General features: G+C 44.4%; 1 protein-coding gene across 1 annotated transcript; it reads left to right on the plus strand.

Annotated features, from left to right (window-relative positions):
• The first annotated feature begins 1,288 nt into the window (after positions 1-1,288).
• Positions 1,289-24,735, plus strand: LOC147860986 (transcription factor bHLH27-like). The gene is made up of 4 exons (XM_087323841.1): positions 1,289-1,838; positions 2,142-2,360; positions 23,690-23,860; positions 24,531-24,735. The coding sequence occupies exons 1-4, from the start codon at positions 1,386-1,388 to the stop codon at positions 24,618-24,620; spliced, it is 933 nt and encodes a 310-aa protein (XP_087179967.1). The 5' UTR covers positions 1,289-1,385; the 3' UTR covers positions 24,621-24,735.
• The last annotated feature ends 233 nt before the right edge of the window (positions 24,736-24,968 follow it).

Here is a 24,968-nt window from a genome sequence, read left to right on the forward strand (position 1 = left end):
TTTGCAACGGTTCAGTATGAATGGTTTAATGGTTTGGTTCGGTTAGGTTTAAATTTCAATGCATAGTATGTAAATTTCGTGTTCATCTAGCATAACATTCGTTTTCCTACGTTGGAAAACGAATGCGAATGTTATTCAAACATTCTTGTGTTTTTTTCCCATTTTTTAAAGATTTATTTTAGGTTTATTTACCTCATAATAAATAGTAAATCCAAAAGTATGGTATTTATCATTCTTTGAGGGTGCTTACCATACTCGAATGATTGATACTATGTTTCAATGCTTTTAAACGGTTTGAGATTGAACTCTCAAACCGAACTGAACCCTTGCCGATTGCTAAATAGAACAACAATGACGTGAAGCAAGAGAACATGCCAACTCAATTCTAGAAATTAATGCTTATGTCTTGGACACATCGAAACACATAAAACACATTTATTTCCCTTTACTCATGGTATCGATAATCTATACATTTCCCTTTGAGGGTGCTTACCATACTCGAATGATTGATACTATGTTTCAATGCTTTTAAACGGTTTGAGATTGAACTCTCAAACCGAACTGAACCCTTGCCGATTGCTAAATAGAACAACAATGACGTGAAGCAAGAGAACATGCCAACTCAATTCTAGAAATTAATGCTTATGTCTTGGACACATCGAAACACATAAAACACATTTATTTCCCTTTACTCATGGTATCGATAATCTATACATTTTAGGTTTAGATATTTTTATTATCCCCCCCCCCCCCCCACCTTGTCAAGTTTTTGGTCCTAGAAGGCAAAAAAGGGAAGCTCAAAAGATCTGAGAATTTGATGGGAGGTAGGCAATTAGAGATGCCACAAATTATGTATTGATGGCAATTCAGCATGTGCTCATTGATTGTTTCATCATGTCATCCACGGAGACTTTAAATAATGTGCGCATTTGAACGAATGAATTGACGGCTAAACCATTTCTGTACACATAATACATACATACATACATACATACATACATGCATACATACATGTATGTATGTATGTACATTAAAACTCATCCAGACTGTACTTCATTTCAACATGTGTTCAACTAAAAAACAAAAGCTCTTTTTCATTTACTTGACACGCATTTTTATTGCTTCGATCACCTGCAAATCGTATTTTTCTCATGTATGGAAATCCATCGTAAAAGACATAAACACTCTGTACTTCATTTTTGGCATGTGTGCGAAAAGCAAAAGCATGACACACACCACTTCATTGGAATGGTAGTCACCTCCTCCTGTAATGAGGATATGATTCAGCTTCCTGCTACTCCAGCCATCCATCTGTCTCTCATATTGATCTCGCTGCCTAGATCTACCCTACTATTACTCATAAGAATCCTTCAGAAGCCACTCTAATGTTAAGTGGTGATCACGATCATGCAATCCCACCATGGGAGATCTGGCAGTGGCTGGACAATTATGATCAAGCTCCAGATGAAGAAGAAGAAGAAGAAGAAGAAGAAGAAGTTCAGGATGATGATGATGATGATGATGATCACAGCCATCATAACGAAGATACAGAAACCAGTCATCACGAAGGGTTTGATAAGTGCTTGGAGAATTACATATTGGATGGCATGCGGAATTGCAGTACTCAGTATATTGCAGGATCAACAAGAGATCATCGTTCCTTTATCACCAATTCGAGTAGCCATGATTTGGTGCCCATAATTAGGATGGAGGAGGAGAAGAAGAAGAAGAAGAAGAAGAAGAAGAAGAGGAAGAACTTGGTTGCAGAGAGGAAACGCCGGCAAATATTGAATGAGAAGCTCTATTCATTGAGAGCCCTTGTCCCCAACATCACCAAGGTAAATTCTTCTTCTTCTTCTTTTTAAGTAAGTCGCAAGCTTAGTAAATTAATTACATTCCCTCACTCTACTCATCCAGCTAAACAAATACAAAACCACGATATGATGGTTACAAAGAGGGGTTATTTAAAAGTATAAGCTCATAAAAATTAAGTGTGGCCTGAACCCTCGTATTCACACCGTTTTGTTCTTGTCAATATGTTACGGATCGGCTCCCTAAGTATCCTACACGGACGGATGGATTGTTTCATAAGTGTGTTGATTTTCTCAAACCCAAGAGATCTCATGTGTTGTTGAATTTAGATGGACAAACTGTCAATTATCGGGGATGCGGCGCGCTACTTGAGTGAGCTAGAGAAGGACGTGGAAGATGGCGAAGCTGACATTGCTACACTCATGGCCATAATGCAACAAGCCATCGCTACACGATGTGGTCGAGATGTCCGTGCACAACATGACGACTCCTTAAGGTTGCCTCCACCCACTCACAGTGTGCCCTTGCAACCCTGCGAGATTTTTAAGGTAATAGTTAATATAGTAACAAACACACTATTATACAAATTTAAGTTTGTGAAAAACACTACAATGGCATCACAACTCAAATGCTATCCCTGCCTCTACATGGGTACTCATTGTTACTAGATAATCTCTTTGCACTCTCTACTTTATACACTATCAACCTTTCAATCTCTAAGTCTCTTTATATATATCTCTAATTCTCCTTCTCTATCTATCAGTTTCTCTCTCTTTGGGTCCACTACCTCATGTCTCTCTACCTTTGAAACTGATCTATCTATCTATCTATCTAGATGTTTCTCTTTTTGGGTACAATACCTCATGTATTTCTACCTTTGTTTGATTCTCCATCTATCTATCTACATATTTGTTGGTCTCTATGTCTCGTTTTTGGAATATCGTTTACTCATTAGATCTATAAGTGTAATGTTTCTAGCCCCCCAATAACGTTTTCAAGTCAAAAACACAAAAATAATAACAACCCATCGTTATCATTCATCCCATATGTTGTAGATATCTTCAAGACATCTCTTAAGAAATAGATTCGGGCCGGTTTCTCAGACAAGGAGTTCAACTTTCTAGGCTTTGTTTATTTTCTTGTTGATTGGCAACTAGAGGAGACATACACAAATAAGTATGCTTATTTGTGGAGGGGGGGATCTTTTATTTGCCCACTACACATACACACATAAATGAAAAAAGGGGGAGTTACTCCCCTCATATTATTTTTGCAATTTAATCTCATTACATAGATATGACTCCTTTATGCCAACCATTTTTTTCACTTTCTAACCAAACCAACATAGCAAACTAGTAGTACAATCCACAAAACAATGTGAGAACCATATGTCATGGGCATTGCATATTAATACCCCAAACATAGAACATTAGAGTTGAGCTACCACCATCATAAAATGTCCCCAAATGATCATCTTGTGTTCAAGGTTGCCATCTTGACTGATTCATAATACTATTGTGGTACTATGATCTATACAAAAACATTCAAATGGTACATGATAGATGTTGATGTGGTAGTTGAGAAATGGTACTCACGTGGAAAAGCAATATTGTACATGCCCATCTATGTTTCCATAGTGTTTGTATAAAATTCTTGAACATAGAGAGTCACAAACCAATTCCACACACACTACTTGAAAATAATTTTCCTTAGGTCTCGTAAGTCAAAAGTCTTATACATTATTTGATGTCGTATTAAGACAATAATAAAATGCAAAAGAATAGCGTATGTCGAAGCTTGTATAGATAACACTATTCGCTCAACTAGACACATGTAGACAATTAGGTATACATAGAGAAGGAGAGAGAGAAACTAAGTGTAGCAAACAACAAACTTACAATTAAAAAATAATAGTTCTCATTACTTAGAAGTGTGCTCAATGAGCACATTTATACAAGCCCTGATAGTGGGCTAACATAAGTACTGACAAGTACTTTAATGCTCACATAAGAGCATATGACATTGATTGTACCTAATATTCCTATTACTAAGAATACGAATAAAGGCCTCCAACGGCTTGTTGGCTTTCCGGCCGATCCAATTGTTGGCTCCTTCAGTGGATCAGGTATCCGGCCTTCAATCGATCTTACCAGCCGATCCGGTTTTAGGCTTGTTTAGTTGATCCTTCAGCTGGACCGGTTTCTTGTTGAGCTTCTCTCTCAATACCCCTTGAAGCTCAATTTGAGGTTTCTCCTTCTACTTTGCCGGTTCTTTGCATCGACTCCTTCTACCAGCTTGCGTCGTGGCCTACGCTCCAGTACCTGTCCAGTCCTGTGCTCTTCGACCCGTCTAGTTGGTTTGTTTGCTCCTTACGCCTTCATCAACCTTCTTCTTGCCTCTACAACTTCGACGGCCCTTGATCCGTCGGTTCTCTTGCTTGGACATCGTCTTTGGTTGCATTCTCTTTTGTTTGGCAGTCTCTTGATTCAACTTGTCCAAATCATCTCCATTACCCGAATTGGCTATCTCCGATTCATCTTCTTCTTTGGGTCTCCCCTCGCCTTCGGCTACCTCTAGCTCCAACTCGTCTTCTGCGTGGCTCCCCCATCCGCTTCCTGTTCTTCCCTCATTAGCTCTCCCCCTCAAGTTAGGTACGTCGAGATATTGCACAAGCCCAACATGTCCGAGAAGTGCCGCAACTTGTTGAGACCAAGAGGCTCAATGAAGATGTCGGCCACTTGCCGATCGGTTGAAATGTGTAAAGAATCGGTGATGATTCAATGCAGTGGAAGAGATATGTGTGTGTGTGTGTGTGTGTGAGGGAGAGAGAGAGAGAGAGAGAACATAAAAAAAATATAGAAAACCAGAAAACTCTATTAACACTAGCAAGAATTAGCCAACAGTTACAAAGAGAAGGAGAGGGTGCTTATGTAGTCACATTTTGTGAAAGTTAATATGTGGAAGCGTATGACAAACCGGCTCAGCTAGATACCAATAGAATGTAGACAGAAGGTTTAATAGAGAATGCACAGGAGAGACAGAGATAGCAAAACATAAAACTTAATTCAAAATGATAATACGCTTTGCACATAGAATGTGCTCAGAGAGAACTTTTATACAAGTCCATAAAGAACTGACAAAAGCACCGATAAGTACTTCAATGCTCATACGAGCGACTAGCACTAACTCCCAAAACTATGCCTACGTACTAGGCTAGATCCGTAGGCCTCTAACGGCATAACGGTTTCAATACGATCCGGCCCCTAGTTCAGGATACCATCCGGACACCGATCCAACTCTCCGTTATGGATACTGATCTGGCTCTGGCTTATTCAGTCGATCCGGATCCAGTGGAGCTTGCTCGCTCAACACTCCCCCTCAAGCTCAACTTGAGGTAGGATCGCGATGTCAATGTCTACAATATCCAATCCTTTCCTCCGGCTCCTTCTGGCATCCTCCCACCTTGCTCGCGCTCCTCATTCCGTCCAATTCCGCTTCCTGCGACCCGTCCGCTTTTGTGCACCTCAACCTCCTTGGTCGGCTTGTCTACTTAGCATGCCCATCTCAGCTCCTTCATTGCTATGATTCCAGCGCTTGTCGACCCATCGGTTCCTCTGTATCGGTGTCGACTTCCGCTACCTTCTCGTCCACTTGGCCTTTAGTTGAGCTGGCTCCTCCGAATCAAATTGTTGAACCATATCGACTTCCTCCGATTTGTTCCAGCTCTTGTTCGAATCGGTTGGCTCCGATTCATTCTGGCTCTTGACCGAGTTGGTAGTCTCTAACTCGTCTTCCATTTTCAGGCCCTTCTACACATTGGACCACGTCTAGGTCTTCGGCTTCTTTCGGTCGGCTCTGTGGTCGCTTGCTTCGACTTGTTCGGATGTCCCGACTCTTTCGGTCATCTTAGCTTCCTTTTTCTGCTCATCTCCCCCCTTGGTTCTTTCATCCTCTTCGGCTCCTTGTCTAGTGCCATCCGTTCTCCCCCTCAAGTGTGGCACGTCGAGATGCTATAGACCAAGCATCTCCGAAAAGTGTTGCAACTTGTCTGATCCTAGCGGTTTAGTGAAGATGTCGGTGACCTGCCGATCCGTGTGACCATATCAAAGTTCAACTTCACCGCTCAAGACCCGCTCACAGACAAAGTGATAATGCACTTCTATTTGCTTGATTCGAGCATGGAAGACGGGGTTCTTGGTGAGCTATATGTTGTTTACGTTGTCATAGTAGATCAAGATCGAGGTCGGTACCTCGATCCAAAGGTCTCGCAGCAATCGCCGAAGCCAGATGGCTTCACAGGTGGCAATGATAGCACCCCGATATTCAGCCTCAGTGCTCGATAGAGCCACTGTTGGCTCCTTTTTGCTGCTCCACGCAACAGTTGCGCTACCAAGAGAAAACATGTAACCGCAGGTGGATCGACGATCTAATGCATCACCAGCCCAGTTGGCATCGGTATATCTAACTAGCTTCTTGGCTATACCGTGTTGGTATAACAGTCCCCGGGCCTTCGTGCCACTCACATATCGCAATAGTTGATGCGCGCACTGAAGGTGCTCCACGGTCTGCTTTTGCATAAACTGGCTGATCAATGTGACTGGATAACTGATGTCGGGTCGGGTGATTGTCAAGTAGATAAGGCTTCCGACAATCTGTCAAAACCATTTCTCATTACAGGCCGGTCCGGAGTCAGGACGTTGCTTCGGGTTCTGGTCCAGGGGTGTGGAGATCGGTTGGCATTCCACGATGCCATGCCGAACTTGTACAACATATTCAACACATAATGGCATTGTGAGAGAAATATGCCGTCGAGGGTTCGGATCACCTCGATCCCAAGAAAATAATGAAGGTCCCCTAGGTCCTTCATTTCAAAAGCGTCTGACAACTAGGACTTCACATGGTCGATTTCATCGAGTCCGGGTCCGGTGATGACTAGATCACCTACATATAGTAGGATATCAACTAGACCATCCGAACCTTTTCGGACTTTGAGGCCACAAACCCCATCTTACGCAACCGGTGCATGATTTTCTCATTCCAAGCTCTGGCGGCTTGCTTCAAACCATAAAGTGACTTTTTGAGTCAGCACACCGCCGACCTATTTAGCTTCGATTGAAAAATGGGGGGTTGGATCATATAGACCCGTTCTTCAAGGCCACCTTGAAGAAACGCATTCTTCATGTCCATTTGGTGAAGATGCCATCCCCTTGCCACAACAATAGCCAATACCACACGAACCGTCGTCATCTTCGCTACCGGAGCGAAAGTCTCGTTGTAGTTGATTCCGTGGGTCTATGCATATCCCTTTGCCACTAACAGGGCCTTGTACCGGTTGACGAACCATCGACATTGTACTTTACCATGTACACCCACTTGCAGCCGATCAATTTACATTGTCTTGGAGGGTCAACCAGGTTCCAAGTGTCGTTGGCATCGAGTGCCCACATTTCTTCTTCCATAGCAGCACGCCAATTTGCGTCTTTCGTTGCTTCTACGTAGCTCTCTGGCTCATGCAGTTCCACCACCTTGGTCATGTACGCATAGTGATGCGCCATGTACTAATTGTATCCATATTATTTTACAGGGTTCTTTTGGCGGGTTGACCGGTGCAATACAACAAGCCACGATTCTTAGTGTTGTTGATATAGCGCAATATCCGATGCGCACATTGAAGATGTTCGGTCATCAACTTTGACACGAATTGACTTATCAGTCCAATCGGATAACTGAGATTTGGTTGGGTGATAGTCAAGTATAAAACACTCGCGTCAGAAGCCGGCCCTGATTCGTGGCGAAGCTTGACATTCCTACTAAGAGGAGTTGAGACGGATTTGCACTCCTTCATATTGAATTTGAAGAGCATATTCAACACATAATGCCTTTGGCTGATCAATATGCCCAATATGCCTTCCGGGGTATGGGGTATTGAAGGTCCCCCACGTCCTTCATCTCGAATGATGCCACCAACTGAGACTTGACGTGGCCAATTTCCTCTAGGTCGGTGCCGACGATAACCAGATCATCTACATATAGCAATATGCTAGCCAGCCTGTTCCAACCTTGCCGGATGAACAACGAAGAATCCGATTTAGATGGCTGGAACCCCATTCAATTCAATCTCTATGTGATCTTTTCATTCTAGGCATGGGGTGCTTGTTTCAGTCTATAGAGGGACTTCTTCAACTGGTAGACTACCGACTTGTTTAATTCGGATTGGAATCCGGGAGGCTGCACTATGTACAACTATTCCTCAAGGTCGCCTTGGAGGAACACATTCTTCACGTCCATTTGATACAGGTGCCATCCCTTTGCCGCCAGTATGGCCAACAACACTGAGGTGGTCATCATCTTTGTGACCGGTGCAAACATCTTGTCCTAATCGGTTTTGTGTTGCTACGCATAGCCCTTGGCCATCAGTTCGGCCTATACTTGTTAACGGAGCTGTCAGCATTGTACTTTTCTTTGTACCATGTACACCTATTCCTCAAGGTTTCCTTGGAGGAACATATTCTTCACGTCCATTTGATACATGTGCCATCCCTTTGCCGCCGGTATGGCCAACAACACTGAGGTGGTCATCATCTTTGTGACCGGTGCAAATCTCTCGTCGTAACTGTGTTGCTACGCATAGCCCTTGGCCATCAGTTCGGCCTATACTTGTTAATGGAGCCGTCGGCATTGTACTTTTCTTTGTACCATGTACACCTATTCCTCAAGGTCGCCCTGGAGGAACAAATTCTTCACGTCCATTTGATACAGGTGCCATCCCTTTGCTGCCGGTATGGCCAACAACACTGAGGTGGTCATCATCTTTGTGACCGGTACAAACATCTCGTCGTAATTAGTTTTGTGTTGCTATGCATAGCCCTTGGCCATCAGTTCGGCCTATACTTGTTAACGGAGCCATCGGCATTGTACTTTTCTTTGTACACCCACTTGTAGGCCATCGGCTTGACCCCTCTAGGAGGTCAGCCAACTCCAAGGTCTTGTTTTCAGCGAGTGCATGCATCTCTTCCTCCATGGACGTTTTCTAATTGGCATCCTTTGCCACCTTCACGTAGCTCTTCGACTCGCGTATCTCCGCCACTTTTGTCATGTACGCATAATGATACGCCATGTACTCATTGTACCCGTATCAAATTGCACGGTTCTTCTAGCAAGTTGATCGGCGCAACCTCTTGTTGGCCGATTTCAAGGCCCTCTTGGACGATGTTTAGAGACAAGCTCAACATGACGCCGAACCAACTGAAGAAGCCGATAGCCAAATCGGCTAGGAGGATCAGCTGAAGAAGCCGAAAGCTAGATCGGCTGGAAGCCGTAACAGCCGACAAGACCGAAAGGCCATCTAGTCATTAGAACCTAGTTCTCCTAGTGTAGCCTTAGGAATATTTTAGGATAGTCAAATGTTAGAGCTCATGAATGAGCATAATTTAAGTATTGTGTCAGTATTGTTTGTATATATGGTGCTCTGTGAGCACATTGTAAAGTCGACTCTTTTTTTAATATAGTTATCTCGGTTGTTCTATGTATACTCTCTCTCTCTCTCTCTCTCTCTCTCTCTCTCTCTCTCTCTCTCTCTGAATCTCCATATTTGTGGTAACCTAACTGTCTTTCATACTACGCATGGATAGAGGAATGCCTTCTAGATAGAAGAAGACAAGAACATGGATAGAGGAATGGGTGGTGTGCTTCCAATGAAGAAGTTGGATAGAAGCAACTACACATCTTGGGAATACAAGATGCGCTAATACTTACTCGGGCACAACTACGGGAGCTACATCCATGGAGATAACGAAGTAGCGCCAAAATTGATACACAAGGATTTTCCAGCCTAGGAGCAGGCACCAACTAGGGTCATGTACTATCTTGCATCTTGTGTGCATGAACAAATGCTGGGCTACATTCAAAATGCAAAGATGCCGAAGGAGGCCTGGGAAAATCTGAAGAAGATTTTCGCCACGAGTACCATGGCCCGTAAGTTGCAACTTCTTTAAGAGCCCAACAATATCCAACAAAGGGATGTGATGGTGACTGACTATACTACAAAGATCAAGGAGATTTGTGATGCTTTGGGGTCCATCAATGTGACAGTGGATGAGGATGAGATGGTATAGATCTGCCTTGGTGGCCCAGCGCAAAGGTACGGGCCGATTAGAATGGCAATCTGCACAAGGAAGAAGCCACTAACATTCTTCAACTTGCAATCGATGCTTCAAGTCGAAGAAAACCACACAGGCGAGTCAAGGAGCACGCACCCTTATGGCCGGATGCTATAGACATAGATGGATCGACCTCGTGGGTGTAGACAAAGAGGCGGTTTGACACGCACAAATGGTGGTTGAAACAAGTAAAGACAGAACAGAAGAGGTGAAACCAGTCAGGGACCCTCGATAAGGAGGGGGAGTCAAAAGTCGGCAAACCAAGTCAATGGACTGCTGGTATTGTGGTAAAAAGGGCCACAGGGAAAGTGAGTGCTAGAAGAAGAAGGTCGATTCGGACAAAGCCGAATCAAGTAGAGCCAAATAGGGAAATCTACAGAGATCGCATTACGCAGAAGGATCAGGTCAGGCCGAAACAGGCCCTACATTTGTAATGAAGCACAACGTTAATTCGATGGAGATGAGCACCTCAAGACCGAAGGAGGTGTGGTATGTTGATTCCAAAGCTTCCAACCATATGAAGAACCACGAGGAATGGTTCTCTAGTTTAGAGAAACTAGAGTAGTTGGGAAACATTGAGATTGGCGATGACACAACTCACCCCATCAAACATATTAGCAATGTTCCTCTGAGCCACATCAGCCAAAGAGGTTTGATGAAAAACGTCTTGCATGTGCCAACAATCACCAAGAACTTGGTGTCGGTTGGATAAATTCTCGACTAGGGCATGCAAGTCGAATCACTCATCATGGCTGCTTCATCGAAGACGAAAGCCACATAATCGCGCATGGGCATAGAGAAGGGAGGATGTTCATCCTCGACACAAATAATGTCAGCACCACTATGTTTGCGAAAGGATAGAAGGTTGAATCGGATATCGACCTATGGCACAAGTGGATCGGCCACATCAACTTCCCAAAGCTTCACGACATGCAAACAAAGCAAATAGTTTTCGGCTTGCCGAAATTCAAAAGGCCCAGGTCTATGAAGCATGCCAACCACCTTGCTTTCCCTAACAAGCGTAATCAGAGACATAACAAGCTCGACTTAATCCATTTGGATGAGGAATGATATTTTATCTCTTTCTTTAATGAATTCATTCCGAACACTTGGGCCTGTGTAATCGAGAAGAAAAGTGCAGTCCTCTCATGTTTTTTGAAGCTTAAGAGCCTAATTGAGCGGGAGATGGGTAGAAAGATCAAGTGCTTGAGGCCGATGGTGGAAAGGAATATTTTTCTGGCAAGTTCACAAATTATCTACAAAAGGAAAGAATTCGGAGAGAATTCACCTATAGATACACATCGGCGAAGAATGGCTTGGCCAAAAGAAAGAACCGGACGATTGAGGAAACGACAAGGGAAATGCTTGAAGAGAAGCATATGCCTAAGTTTTATTGGGCTAAAACCATCAGAACGAATGTCTATCTTCAGAATCGGACGTCAACAATGGATCATAAGTGTCACCACATGAGCTCTATTTCGAGCGTAAGCCGAATTTGACGCATCTACTAGTGTTTGACAACATCCCAAATGTGCATGTGTTGAAAGAGAAGCGCATGAAGTTAGACCCGAAAGCCAAGAAATGCATACTCGATGGATGCTCGAATGAGCAGAAGGGTTATAAGTGCTATAACCCCCAAACCAAAGGGGTGTGAGTAAGTGAAGATGTTATTTTTAACGAATTAACTTCGTGGTATCTACCTCCGCCTAATCGAACCGCCATGCACTCCGACCTAGATTCAGAAGACAAAGCAAGTTTAATTGGCTCATTTGTGGAGGAAATCGGCAAACAAGAAGAGTGTTCAATTTTGTTTCGACTAAGCGGGTCGAATGACGAGCTGGGCCGAGATGGCCAACTTTCAAGCGAAGATGAATTGGTTGTGATGTCGCCAAGGAACAAGACAAAGAAGAGGCTCATTTGCCTCAAGAAAGGAAAGAATAAGCAAGTGCTAGAGTAGCACTACAAAGATGAGACACATTGAATCATAGTGAATTCGACGAAGCCATATTAGTGATGGAGGTCCGCAAGAGCTGAGGATAGATTCGACTAGAAGGGCCTTGAAGACGGCCAACGCGAAGTTGCACCGATCAACATGCCACAAGAACCTTGTTATCAGGTTTAGGTATAATGAGTACAATGTCATGGCCAATCATTATACATACATGACCAAAGTGGCGGAGATACGCGAGCCGAAGAGGTACGTGGAGGCGGAATAGGATGGTAATTACAAAATGGCCATGGAGGAAGAAATGTGGGCATTAGCCTTTAACGACACATGGGACCTAGTGGATCGTCCTCGATACCGCAAGAAGATCGAATGCAAGTGGGTGTACAAGGTAAAGTACAATGCTGACGGCATGGGCAATAGGTATAAGGCCCGATTGGTGGCCAAAGGCTACACACAAACCCCCGACATCGACTGTGATGAGACCTTCACGCTCGTTGCGAAGATGATGACAGTTCGCGTGGTGGGGGTAGTAGTAGCGTGAGGTGATGGCATCTCCATCTGATCCGCACCCCCAATGGCATATTGTGATGAGGATACTATCGGCCACAACCGGTTGGTACATGTGCGTACACAGGCGCAAAGATCGAAATGACCGAAAACAAAAGACACAAGACACAAGACACACATGAAAGTACAGAGACAAGTATTTTTAATGTGGAACCCCTGATAGGGAAAAACCACAAGAGTCCACAAACTCCAAGCAAATCACTATAGGTAAGAGGAATGTACAACAAGAAACTACAAGGCAACAACCTTGAGTTCTACTTCTTCCACAGATGGTTATAGAGGAGTTATACTCGCTCTCTCTCTCTCTAGCTACACTAATGATTCATCACACATATAATGATTTGCACTAAGTGTATTGTTACTCATACACAATATGGGATATTTACAAATATAGCCTCAAGTCAGCTTTGCTTGATTCGACTATTAGCCGAATCGATTATTATTCAACTTTCGGCCTCAACCAGATTGGGAATCGCCCGACTTTTTTGCCAGGGTTGATTCTCTATGACTCACGCTCTCCTTCCCATCGAGAGGGACCTGTTTCCTAACATATTGCTCACTCAACCACACTATGTCTTGAATATGTTGTACAAGTTTGGAATGATGGATTGTTGATCTGTCACCACTCCTCTCGACAAGAATTTGAAGCTTCGTCATGACTCGGGAGAGACCTATAATGAGAAACGGTTTTGGCAAATTTTGGGAGGCCTAATATATTTGACAATCACCCAAACTATCTGATCCGCTTGATAAGCCAATTCATGCAGAGGCTAACAACCAAGCACCTTCAATGCATGCATCAGATATTGTGTTATGTCAATGACACAAAGGATCGTGTGTTGTTGTATCGGCATGGCGTAGCCTAACATCTAGTCTGCTACACAGATGCCAATCGGGCTGGAGGCACCACACATCAATGATCGACATCGGGTTTTGCATTCTCCCTTGGGAGCGGTGTTAACTCTTAGGGCCGGACAATGGCCTAACACAGGGTGTCTACGGAAGACACTTCACCAAAGGGTGTTACAGCAACCAGATTAGACTCAACGCTTAATCCGACTTAATCAAGTTACTTAGCATGATCGTCTTTCATAATCACACGCGTAAGATATAACAATTAAGACAGAACGGCAATTAACACAGATAGGTAACAACGCTAAGCTTTTATTAATTAACCGTTATTCATTACATTGTATCCGGGCCTTTAAATAGGTTTCCGGTCTGTATTACAAAACGGTGCCATCCGCACCTATTCGGGATCGGTCCGGATCCGGAACGACATACCAATTCCGGTCCGTCCGTTCACACTCATAGCTTAATTACAACCAAATTCCTATTACTTAAATAACTCTCCGTTTCCCACTCTGGACTCCTTTGCCGGCCGGTAACACATGGCACGCCTGTGGGACAGTACCTTGTACGTCGAATCCACAACCGACCCTTGCTATTCTTCGTCCAAAATATCCAGAATGCTTTGTTCGAGAGGCTCCAATGGTTCATCTGGAAGTGGTTGTTGTTGTTGTTGTTGTTGTTGCTTTGTTGATGTCTGCTGCGGCGGGTCCGTTGGTGGTTGCTGCGGCCGCTCCTCCATTTGTTGCCCTGACACCGACGTCTCCGTCGTTGCTCCCTTCGTCGTAGTGGTCTCCGGTTGACTGGTTCCGGGCTGGCCCTCAGCCGGCGACGGTTCCTCATCACTAAGGTTAACCGTTGCCGCTTCCCTTGCTTTTTCTTCCCGAACCCGGGACCGCTCGTAGCTTTCAAACTGGATTTGAGCGTCCAGCCTATCATCGTCTAGCTGAGCTACGAGCTGCCTAACCTGCGCCAGCTATTCATCCGCCAGGACTTGGAAGTCGTCGGCCAGCTCGTCCCGTATGGCGATGAAGTGCTCGGAAGTCAACGTATAACAATCATCTCCTTCCTTCTGCCGATTTGCCACATCTGCCCGTAGCAACTGGAGTTCCGCCGCGTTTTGTGCCCACTTTGTCCACCATTTTACGGAGCTTTCATCAATCAAGTGTTTTTTCTGATTCAGCCATGCCCGGAGGATGGACTAAATCCGGCTTGTTCCCAATTGCGATTTGGTTTCCGCCGCTTGTCGTTCCTCCTTCAGTTGCTTGATGATTTTGACGTTGTCTTCCGCCTGCGCCTTGTAATGCGTCAATTGCCTTTGATATGTACTTTGTAATTTCTGCAATACTGTTGACGCTCTCTCTTTTTCTTCCTGCTGCTGCCTCTGGAGCTCCATCTGGACCTTCTCCGCTTCGTCCAAGCGTCTTGTATTTTCCGCACGTTCGTCGGCGATGGCCGTCGCGGCCCGATCAACTTCCTGCTGGAGCTCGGACATCTGTTCTTTATGCTCCATTTCCAGCCGTTTGTAGTCTCGGTGCAGGTGCTCAAAATCATCTGTCTTTTGCTTGAGTCGTGCGTTGATCTGTCGACAGGCCCGGTCCTCGCGGTCCTTCTGTTGGCGGAGCTCTTCCTTTAGCCGTTCACGGCTCATTAACGCTTCTTGTGCGGCAAGTTCATCTCTCAATTCCGCAAGCTCCTGGGCTTGCGCCGCATCTCTCGCCAGAACGGTTTCCGTTGCCGGGGTCTTATTGCTATGTACAGGTCAATCCGTTTCTTTATTCTGTACACTTACCGGAGTCACCGGTGATTGGATCTATGTTGCCGTTAAGGCCATTTTGGCCATCTCTGTCGTGAGCTGATCCAAGTCTTTTTCAAGGCACCGGATTCTGGACCGGGCCGTCTCTAGTTGTTCAGTTGTGATGAGCAACCGTTCGCTTTGCGCTCTTTCTTCCGCCTCAATATACCCCACTGCTCCGGCTATTTGTTCGCCTATCCACCGGAGCCACAGGCTACCGGTGCCTTGTTGTGCTTGCACAGAGGTTTGACAGATGGGCTCACTTGTAGATAGGTGGTCCCGCCTGGTTGCGCCGAGTTGCAGTTCCGTTTCTGCCCGTGGACCACCCTGCTGTCCTAGTTCCCCTTGTGCTTCTTCTTGGCTGGCAGAGGGAAGCTGCATTGACCTTTCCGGCTCTGGCGAGATGGGACTTGCCGGTGTTGCCGGTGGTGCCGGGGTTTCTGATTCCAGTGCCATGCGAACCGGTTCCGGTTCCTTCCTTGGCGTAGGAGTCTCAGTATGGGGAGCCGGTGTTCCCTCCGTCTGAGGGTCCGAACGATTCCCGGCTGCCTCAACGGTCCTTGCCGACGACCGTCGCTGGAGGTGCTCCGTAGGCTCCTCCTCTATTTCCTCTTCCTGAGTCCCAGCATTGAGTTTTGCCGCCAAGGGGTCCGCTTCTCTATTCACCAGTCGACGGAGTGTAACCTTTACGGGCCGTGCCGGTGGTTCCTCCTGCGCCTGCGTTGGGCGCTTCTGGCTGCCGCCTGTTCTGCATCCGCCGCCTTTCCCTTACTGGCTTTAGAGGCCAATAGCTGTTGTAGTTTTGAAGCCGTCTTTGGGGTGCCGTCTACCACTCTTCCTCGCTTCTTGGGTTGGACAGGCTGGACGGGTGGCACAAGCAAGGTGAGCCACTGCGTTACGGCGTGCCATATCCTCCGTCCGTCTCGGCCTTCCTTGCCGTCTTTGCCTTTGACGATCTCGATTGCCACACACAACCTGTCTGCGATCAATACCGGCCAATCCACCTTGACCCCTTCATAGGTGGCGATGATCATCCCTGCCCGGTTCTGCGGCATGACAGGGGGTCTAGGGTACACGTGGCAGTATTCATGGAGCACACGAGCAATCTCGCGGAACAACATATCTCCGCCGCCCTGTGTCCGGTAGCCCTTGCTGGCTAGAGAGTACTCACCAAAATACCTGATGAGTTGCTCCGGGGTTGGATTGTCGATCGTGAGTATGCCTCCCTTCGGAAGGCCCGTTAACGCTCGAATCGCCTCTGCCGTTATGACCTCTGTGTCGATTTCTTTGATCACTTTGTCGGCTTCTTTGTGTGGCGGTACTTCCATCATCATCAAGAAGCCCTCGAGCCCGTGTTGCTTTGGCCATGTCTTGGCAGCTTCCGACAGCGTTTGCGGGTCCATTTCTGTGTCAAGGTCGGATTGCGATGGCGAGGTTGGATTGTGATGAGAGTGAGGTTGAGAGAGAGAGAGTTCAGAAGGCGGGGGTTCTCTGTGCGCAGGTTCTCTTCTGATGATCTTGCAGCGTCTTGGTGCTTGTGTGCTCCTGGGTTCGGTGCACATCGCCAAGGAGATGAAGGCCGAGGACAAAACGACGATGATCACACTTCTCATGGAATTTCGCGATGTGTTCACCTGGTCATACGAAGACATGCGAGGACTCGACCCTCAATTATACCAGCATCAGGTGCACTTGAGCAAGGACGCAAAACCAGTGGCCCAAAGACGGTACTGGATGAATCCCAATTATGCCGCCAAAGTCAAGGAGGAAATCGACAAACTGCTAAGAGTTGGCTTTATCCGTCTGGTAAAGAAAGCGACATGGCTGAGCCCGATCGTAGTCGTACCAAAGAAAAACGGAAAAATTCGAGTTTGTGTGGACTACCGGAAACTCAATGCAGCTACGGTAACGGATGCGTTTCCACTTTCGTTCACAGATGGAGTGTTGGATGCCGTCGCCGGCCATGAGGTCTACAGTTTCCTAGACGGATTCAGCGGGTATAATCAGATCCGGATGCACCTCGACGACCAAGAGAAAACGGCTTTCGTCACCGAATAGGGGGTGTTTGTGGCTGTGGTGATGATGTTAGGACTCAAAACGGCACCGGCAACATTTCAACGAATCATCATGGAAATCTTTGGAGAATATATTCCGGCTTTTATGCAGGTTTTCCTTGACGATTTTTCCGTCTATAGCCGGGAGGAGGACCATTTTCAGCACCTCCGCCTTTGTCTAGAAAAGTGTAGAACGTACCGGCTAAGCTTGAATCCGGCAAAGTGTGTATTTGGAGTATCCAGTGGAACTCTATTAGGACATATTGTGAGCCAAGAAGGTATTGCAGTCGACCCGGACAAAGTGAAAGCCATATTAGAAGCACCGGCGCCGTCAACGGCAAAAGCATTAAGCCGGTTCTTAGGCCAGATCCGGTGGTACAACCGGATGCTCCGATACTTGGCCGACCTGGCTACACCGTTGCATGCCGCCGTACATCGGACACCATTCCAGTGGACCGAGACCGAGGATAGGGCGTATAGGGCCCTCAAGGTACTATTGTCGCAGGCACCGGTAGTGCAGCCTCCGGATTGGAGTAAAGAATTTCACGTGTTCGTGGACGCCTCCGACATCGCAATCGGAAGCGTACTTATGTAGCTTACGGAGCCAAAATGGTACCGGCCAGTATACTATGCCAGCCGGAAGCTATCCCAAGCAGAACGGAACTACTCTACCACAGAACGAGAAGCTCTAGGGATGATCTACAGTGTGACAAAGTTTCAGCATTATTTATTGGGAAGGAAGTTTTCCTTCCATGTAGATCATTCGGCACTCCTTTACCTGGTGTCCAAAGCATCACTCACCGGCAAATTGGCCCGATGGACCTTACTGTTACAGGAATTCGAGTTTGAAATATTCCACCGACTCGGTATACAGCATGCCGTGGCGGATTACTTAAGCCGATTAGAGTCTGACGGAGTAGCGGATGAGTTTCCGGATGCGGAGCTGTTTCGAGTCACTACGGAGACGGCAACAGATGAGATGGTGGCCCAGGAAGACAAGTGGCTCACAAATATGCACCAGTTTTTGAGCACGGGACTGCCTCCGGAGGAGATGAACCGGGACGAACGGAAACGCCTGGCGGTGCAAAGCCGACATTTCTGCTTACTGCAGGACACACTATACCACAAGGGCGCGGACGGCATATGGAGACGGGCTGTGTGCAGCGATGAAAAGGAACTCATACTGAGGGAAGCCCACTGCGGAGTTGCCGGAGGTCACTATGCCGGAGATGCAACGGCCAGGAAAATATGGCAAAGTGGCCTATGGTGGCCAACGACATTAAGAGATGCGGTACGATACGCAAAAGAATGTGACCTATGCCAGAGAATGGGCCAGCCAACGGAGCAGGCTCGTATGCCACACCAGCCGGTACTACCACTCGAGCCATTCCAGAAGTGGGGGTTGGACTTTGTGGGACCGTTCAAGCCACCGGCAATGAGAACGGGTAATCGATACGTCATCGTCGCGACGGATTACTGCACGAAATGGGTGGAGGCCAAAGCATTAAGGGACAACACCGCTGCGTCAACGGCGAAGTTTTTATATGAGTACATCTGGTGCCGTTACGGATGCCCAATTGAATTAATAAGCGACCAAGGGGGGCACTTTCTCGGCCAAGTAGTGGAAAGCCTGACGACATTCTATGCCGTTGTCCACAAACGGAGCACACCTTACTATCCACAAGCGAACGGTTTAGCGGAATCAATGAACAAGACGCTCCAGAATATCCTCCGGAAGATCGTCAACGAAAACCGAATGGATTGGGATACAAAGCTACATAGCGCGCTTTGGGCATTACCGGATGGCATACAAGACGAGCATCCGAACAACACCGTTCCGGTTAGCGTTCGGACTAGAGGCGGTAATGCCGGTGGAATTCCAAGTACCCAGCTTACGGATCTAGCTACGGGAACGACTGAACGAGAAGGAGTCGGAGGCAATACGGTTGATAGCGCTGTGTGAACTCGAGGAACAACGATTGGCCAGCATCCTGCACTTAGAATTGGAGCTACGACGACGGAAAGCATTTGTCGACCGACACAGGAAAGGAAACGAAAAGATGTTCGCAATCGGCAAACCGGTGTTAGTATTTCAGACCCGGATGGGCAAGATGACGGGTAAACTACGGTTTAGATGGACCGGACCATATTGGCTAACACGGGAGTATAATGGGTCCTACCAGTTAGGGACACTTGCCGGCGAAGTGCTAGGAAAATGGGTCAACGGATTCCGGTTGAAGCCATATAGAGGACCGATGCCTAAGAACCCATTTGAGCAAAGGACCGACACTAGTGAGGAAAACGGCAACCACCAAGACGGCAGAGACGGCGAGCCGGTAATTGGGGAAAATGAGGCCGGTAAGGGTCCGAGAGGACCAACGGATAAGTAACGTCACACTCAATTAAATTTAAAAAAAAGAAAAAGAAAAAAACAATCATGCAAAAACTGTGTTAACTCTTAGGGCCGGACAATGGCCTAACACAAGGTGTCTACGGAAGACACTTCACCAAAGGGTGTTACGGCAACCGGATTAGACTCAACGCTGAATCCGACTTAATCAAGTTACTTAGCATGATCGTCTTTCATAATCACACGCGTAAGATATAACAATTAAGACAGAACGACAATTAACACAGATAGGTAACAACGCTAAGCTTTTATTAATTAACCGTTATTCATTACATTGTATCCGGGCCTTTAAATAGGTTTCTGGTCTGTATTACAAAACGGTGCCATCCGCACCTGTTCGGGATCGGTCCGGATCCGGAACGGCATACCGATTCCGGTCCGTCTGTCCACACTCATAGCTTAATTACAACCACATTCCTATTACTTAAATAACTCTCCGTTTCCCACTCTGGACTCCTTTGCCGGCCGGTAACACTTTCTTCTTCCAACACTCACTCTCTTTGTGGCCCTTTCAGCCACAATACCAATAGTCTGTGGCCTTTCCTCGCGGGCTCCCCAGGACCACTTGGACTCCCCTTGCTTGTGGAGGGTCCACAGTTGTCCGCACTTCCTTTATGCCTCTAATTCTACTCCTGTCGGCGACCTCCATTGTGTGGCTCCACGGCTACTAGGCCTATCTACCTTCATGTCCAACATCTTGTTGTTGTCTTGCATGCTTGTTGATGCACACACTTGATTTTCTTCCTCGTGCAGACCATTGTTCGGAATTATTAGAACTTCTGCATCAAACCTCTTAGGCAGACCTGCACCATTTCATCTTCTTCAACAGTTACATTGATGGAGGTGAGGGAGTCGTAGATCTCCTTGATTGTGGAGGTGTAATCAGCCACCGATACGTCTCTTTGCCGGACATTGCTTAGCTTTTGTCTGACCTGCAACTTCCTGGCCATCGTTGTTGCAGCGATGATCCTCTTCAGGTTTGCCCAAGCTTCCTTTGGCGACTTGGCATCGCTGATATAGCTTCCTTTGGTGTTGTATCGTTAGCTCCTTCGACATAGCTCCAATACCCATGTATGAGCAAGTACAAGTGTATCTTGTATCACCAAGGTGCTTAGTTGCTCTTGTGGAGCTTTTTCGTCAAAAGGGAGTTGCACATTCCTCTAGCCATGCTCATTTCTATTCTTGTCTAGAAGATGAGCTGATTAAGTTTGTTGGCTATAGAGGATCTTCAAACCTCGCACTCTAATACCATGCAAAAGAATAACATTTGCGGAATCTTGTAAAGAAGACACAACTAGCTCAATCGGACACCTGTAGATAATTAGGTATACATAGAGGAGACAAAGAGAAACTAAGTAGAGAAGACAACGAACTTTCTATTCAAAAGTAATTGTTCTCAATAGTTACAAGTGTGCGCAACGAGCACTTTTATACAAGCCCTGACAGTGGGCTGACACAAGTACTCACAAGTACTTTAATGTTGGCATTAGAGTATCTGACATTGACCGTACCTAATATTCCTAATACTAAGAATAGGAATAAAGGCCTCCAATGGCATGTTGGCTTTCCTAGCCGATCCAACATTTGGATTCTTCAACCAATCAGGTATTCGGCCTCCAACCAATCCTACCAGCTATCAACTTCTTCAGTCGATCCTTTAGCTAGTTCGGCTTTATGTTGAGCTTGTCTCTCAACATAAAATCTATGTCAATCTCAAGTACATAATATATTCAAATGCATCAGCAAACATTCTTTTTCATACATTTGCAAACGAATGGATATGTTATCAAAACTTTTTTGTGATTTCTTTTTGCACTTTTTACCTTTAAATTTTTTTACCTTATAACAAATAATGAATACAAAATTATAGTATTTACCATTTGAGGGTGTTTACCATACTCAAACAATTGGAACATTCTCGAATGTGGATGCATGTATGGTATGTAGGGTTCATCCTATGAGATTCTCAACCTATACCATATGTTGTTAATGAGTAATGGGAGAATGAGGGGATAAAAAGAGTCTTGTGGGAGCATGTCACCCTTGTGTAGAGTGTGTCTTTTCACAAAACATTCACATTCACTTTTGAATATTGCCAATGGTTGAATGATATGACCCTATTGGACCTCTCATTTTGCATTACCCCATTACATGCATTTCTTTTGTTCTTTGCCATCCCAAAATGCATATGGTAAGGATGCACAATTATGCTATAAAAACATATGCATCACAAATTGGGGATATTTTCAAATGGGAACAAAATAGGTAACAACCTATCGTCCCTTATAATGCAAGAAAACCAATGTCCAATGAGGTCCCGCAACGTCCTCTCTAAATACACCACTATAGTTGAATGTGTCGTCTCTTGAGGCATAATAGTTTGGAATATATATATATACACACACACAAAGAGAGAGGGGGTCTATATTAAATCTATAATAACAAATGCATTTATAAATTTTTCGAGGACTCTATGATTCACCATAAATGAAAATATTAATAATATAAGTGGTGTGTGGGGCACTCAAACAGTCCCAACTTGAAAACAACCCCAAGATGAGTCTGGACAAACCCAAGTAGCCTCAAAAGGAGTTGGGACATTCCCAAATAGCCCCAATCAAAGTTGGGACAATCCCAACGAGTCATAAGCAAATTTGGAACAAGCTCACGCAGTCCCAAATAGAGTTGGGACAACCCCGATCAACAAGCCGTCCCAATATGAGTTGGGTCTACAAAAGGAACTTGTCCTACTTCTTACTACAGAAAAGACGCCACCTCGGGTTGGGATAACTAGTCGCAACAGCTAGCCCTCCCTATGGCTAGTCCAACGGCCACATCGTGGCCTAGATAAGGAGGAGCCTCTCCTCATATTTGTTGATTCCTGATCTTTGAGTTCTACTCTCTCCCATTGTAATATAGAACACTCTCTAGCCCCTTTTAATCTTTTAGTTTTGCCCCAACATTGGGACTATTGTAATATTGTATAATAATCTAGGGTCATCGCATGGTGTTTGTATTTGCCCATCCTTAAAACCACAAAGAATGTTCGACAAGAATATGTTGAGAAGATAACCAAACCCTAAAGTCCATGCTTTTTAAATAAAGGAAAAGCCTTAAACTATTTAAAATTTTGAACGACTTCTTTAGACACTTTTCACATAGGTTCAACACATACCAAACTTCGTGGATAACTATTGAATGATCCTCTTTGGAATGATTTTTCGACCCAAAAGGGGTGGTGTGTTGGTGGGATGTCCACTTCTACTTTACATAGTCCATGCATAATAACTATGGGCGATATGTATGTCCCATACATCATCAATAGATATTTCATTCTCATTCCAATTATTATTGTATTGGCACCTTTAGCCTTTTTAAAGTGCATGATATCTTGTATTGGCACCTTTAGCCTTTTTAAAGTGCATGTGATATCATGGAGTTCTAACTTTAATCTCTTTGGTCTTGGGCTTTTTCAATTGTTAAAATATCTCTCTCTCTCTCTCTCTCTCTCTCTCTCTCTCTCTCTCTCTCTCTCTCTCTCTGTGGTCCACCTCCCTTGTCTCTCTCATGCACGCACACTCTCTCTTCCAGACTCCATGTTAAACTCCTACATAGCCCCAGCTTGCCAATATTATGAGGTGTATTATTTTTATCCACTTGGGAAAGGGACAAGGGCAATCACATACTCCACATACTTCCAAGTCACATCATTACAACTTAAGACACATGATGATGCACAAGCTGCTTTTGAAACTATTGTTTCCATTTCCAAATATTTAATGCAATGGCTTTCATGTACATACTCTAATAAGAGAATTTTAACGAAGAACTGTTTAATGATTTAGTTTCCATAAATTTAAACGAATTGGGAAGGAGGTTTTCAAAGTCCATTTACAATTAATTTATCATGCATTTTTGCAATACCTTTTTGCTACGCTTTCTATTATACGCTTGCATGACTTGCAAATTGTGAGATCTTTCAATATTTTGGAATACAATATGATTAAATATGACAATAATAAGAAATTCCAACATTGAAGTTGAACATGAGTTACTATTACATTTTCGGCAATGCCATTGTATGTATATGTGCAGGTGCATGTATCCCAAATGGAGAAACAATTATACCATATTCTCATACATTGCAAGAAAAGTGATAATGTGTTGGTTCAACTATGTCGAGCTATAGAAGCTATCGAAATTAATATTTTGACTGCCAACATCACCTCACATGGCAATCACATTTTCCAAACTTTAACTATCCAGGTAATATTCATTATTAGTTTCTTCCTTAACTTCCCCAACTATCACAAATTGTTTAATTCTATCATAAATAGCAATATAAACGTTAAAACATGTGAATATATACTCAATATTAATGATAAATGATAAGTAAGGGTATGAACATCAACACTATATAAACAAACTAAAAATTGACACTATCATCATTTGCTAAATCTCCAAATCAATGCATGATTATTGGTAGTAAGATTCAAATCATTCTTTCACGGATTTCTCCATGTTAGGATCTCAAATAATGTATTGTTAATTTCCACTATTAGAAAGATTTGTATTTCCCAAAAAGGGTTTTTTATTATCCAAGATAGGTTCCAAAATGACCTTTACTCATGTTTTACCAAATCATATTAGAATGGGTTTAGAAAAGGGGATGATTGACATCAAAATAGTTATGACAATCACAATGGTTATCAAAATATGAATTGTGGTATTATTATTTGATCAATATGTAATCGATCGAGCTTCACTCTATGTTTAAGACATAAATAAATAGAACTTCTTATAGTAATATGTATCAATTTGTTGTTGCTTATGTAGGTAATCAAATAGCTAGCTATTTAGTTGTTTGTATTTCACATTTAATATCATTATCTTTTTGAATGTTTGCTAATAATTCATCTTCTTGATCATTCTCAAGGTTAAAAGCAATTTTTTGAGAACAATTGAAGACGTTCGACAAATGATAATTCATACCACATCTATATTTGGACTTTACTTACAAAGTTGAGTGTCACTGGTTGTTCCTCATGTCATGAAGCACTATACATTTGGGAATCATAATTTAAGATAAATATTGTCTACATCTGCATTGATTGGTCTATTGAACTCTTATTTTTGAGAAGCATAAATATGTTTCCCTTAGTTGTGTCAAGGTCATATGAAAACACTTATGTATAATTTTTTTTACGACTTTCATCATGACTATGCAAATCAATTGTTTTTAAAATCTTTGTAAGTACTAGATGAAGTTTGTGCCATATCTCAATATCTTAAGCATCAATTTCAATCGTATTACATACTATGTTGAATCCATACTAAGGTCTGTAAAGGATATGCGAGTAACCTGTGCCACATA

The sequence above is a fragment of the Azolla caroliniana genome, unplaced genomic scaffold (assembly GCF_043228905.1).
Source record: "Azolla caroliniana isolate FFs.n. ecotype wild unplaced genomic scaffold, voAzoCaro1.0.p SCAF_8, whole genome shotgun sequence".
In the NCBI taxonomy this organism is placed as follows: domain Eukaryota; kingdom Viridiplantae; phylum Streptophyta; class Polypodiopsida; order Salviniales; family Salviniaceae; genus Azolla; species Azolla caroliniana.

Excerpts from the sequence above, each read along its gene's own strand:
- LOC147860986 (XM_087323841.1), top strand. The coding sequence starts at position 1,386 with ATGTTAAGTGGTGATCACGATCATGCAATCCCACCATGGGAGATCTGG. Across the intron at positions 1,839-2,141 it reads TTGTCCCCAACATCACCAAG|ATGGACAAACTGTCAATTAT; the intron begins GTAAATTCTTCT and ends TGTTGAATTTAG. Across the intron at positions 23,861-24,530 it reads TCCAAACTTTAACTATCCAG|GTTAAAAGCAATTTTTTGAG; the intron begins GTAATATTCATT and ends ATCATTCTCAAG.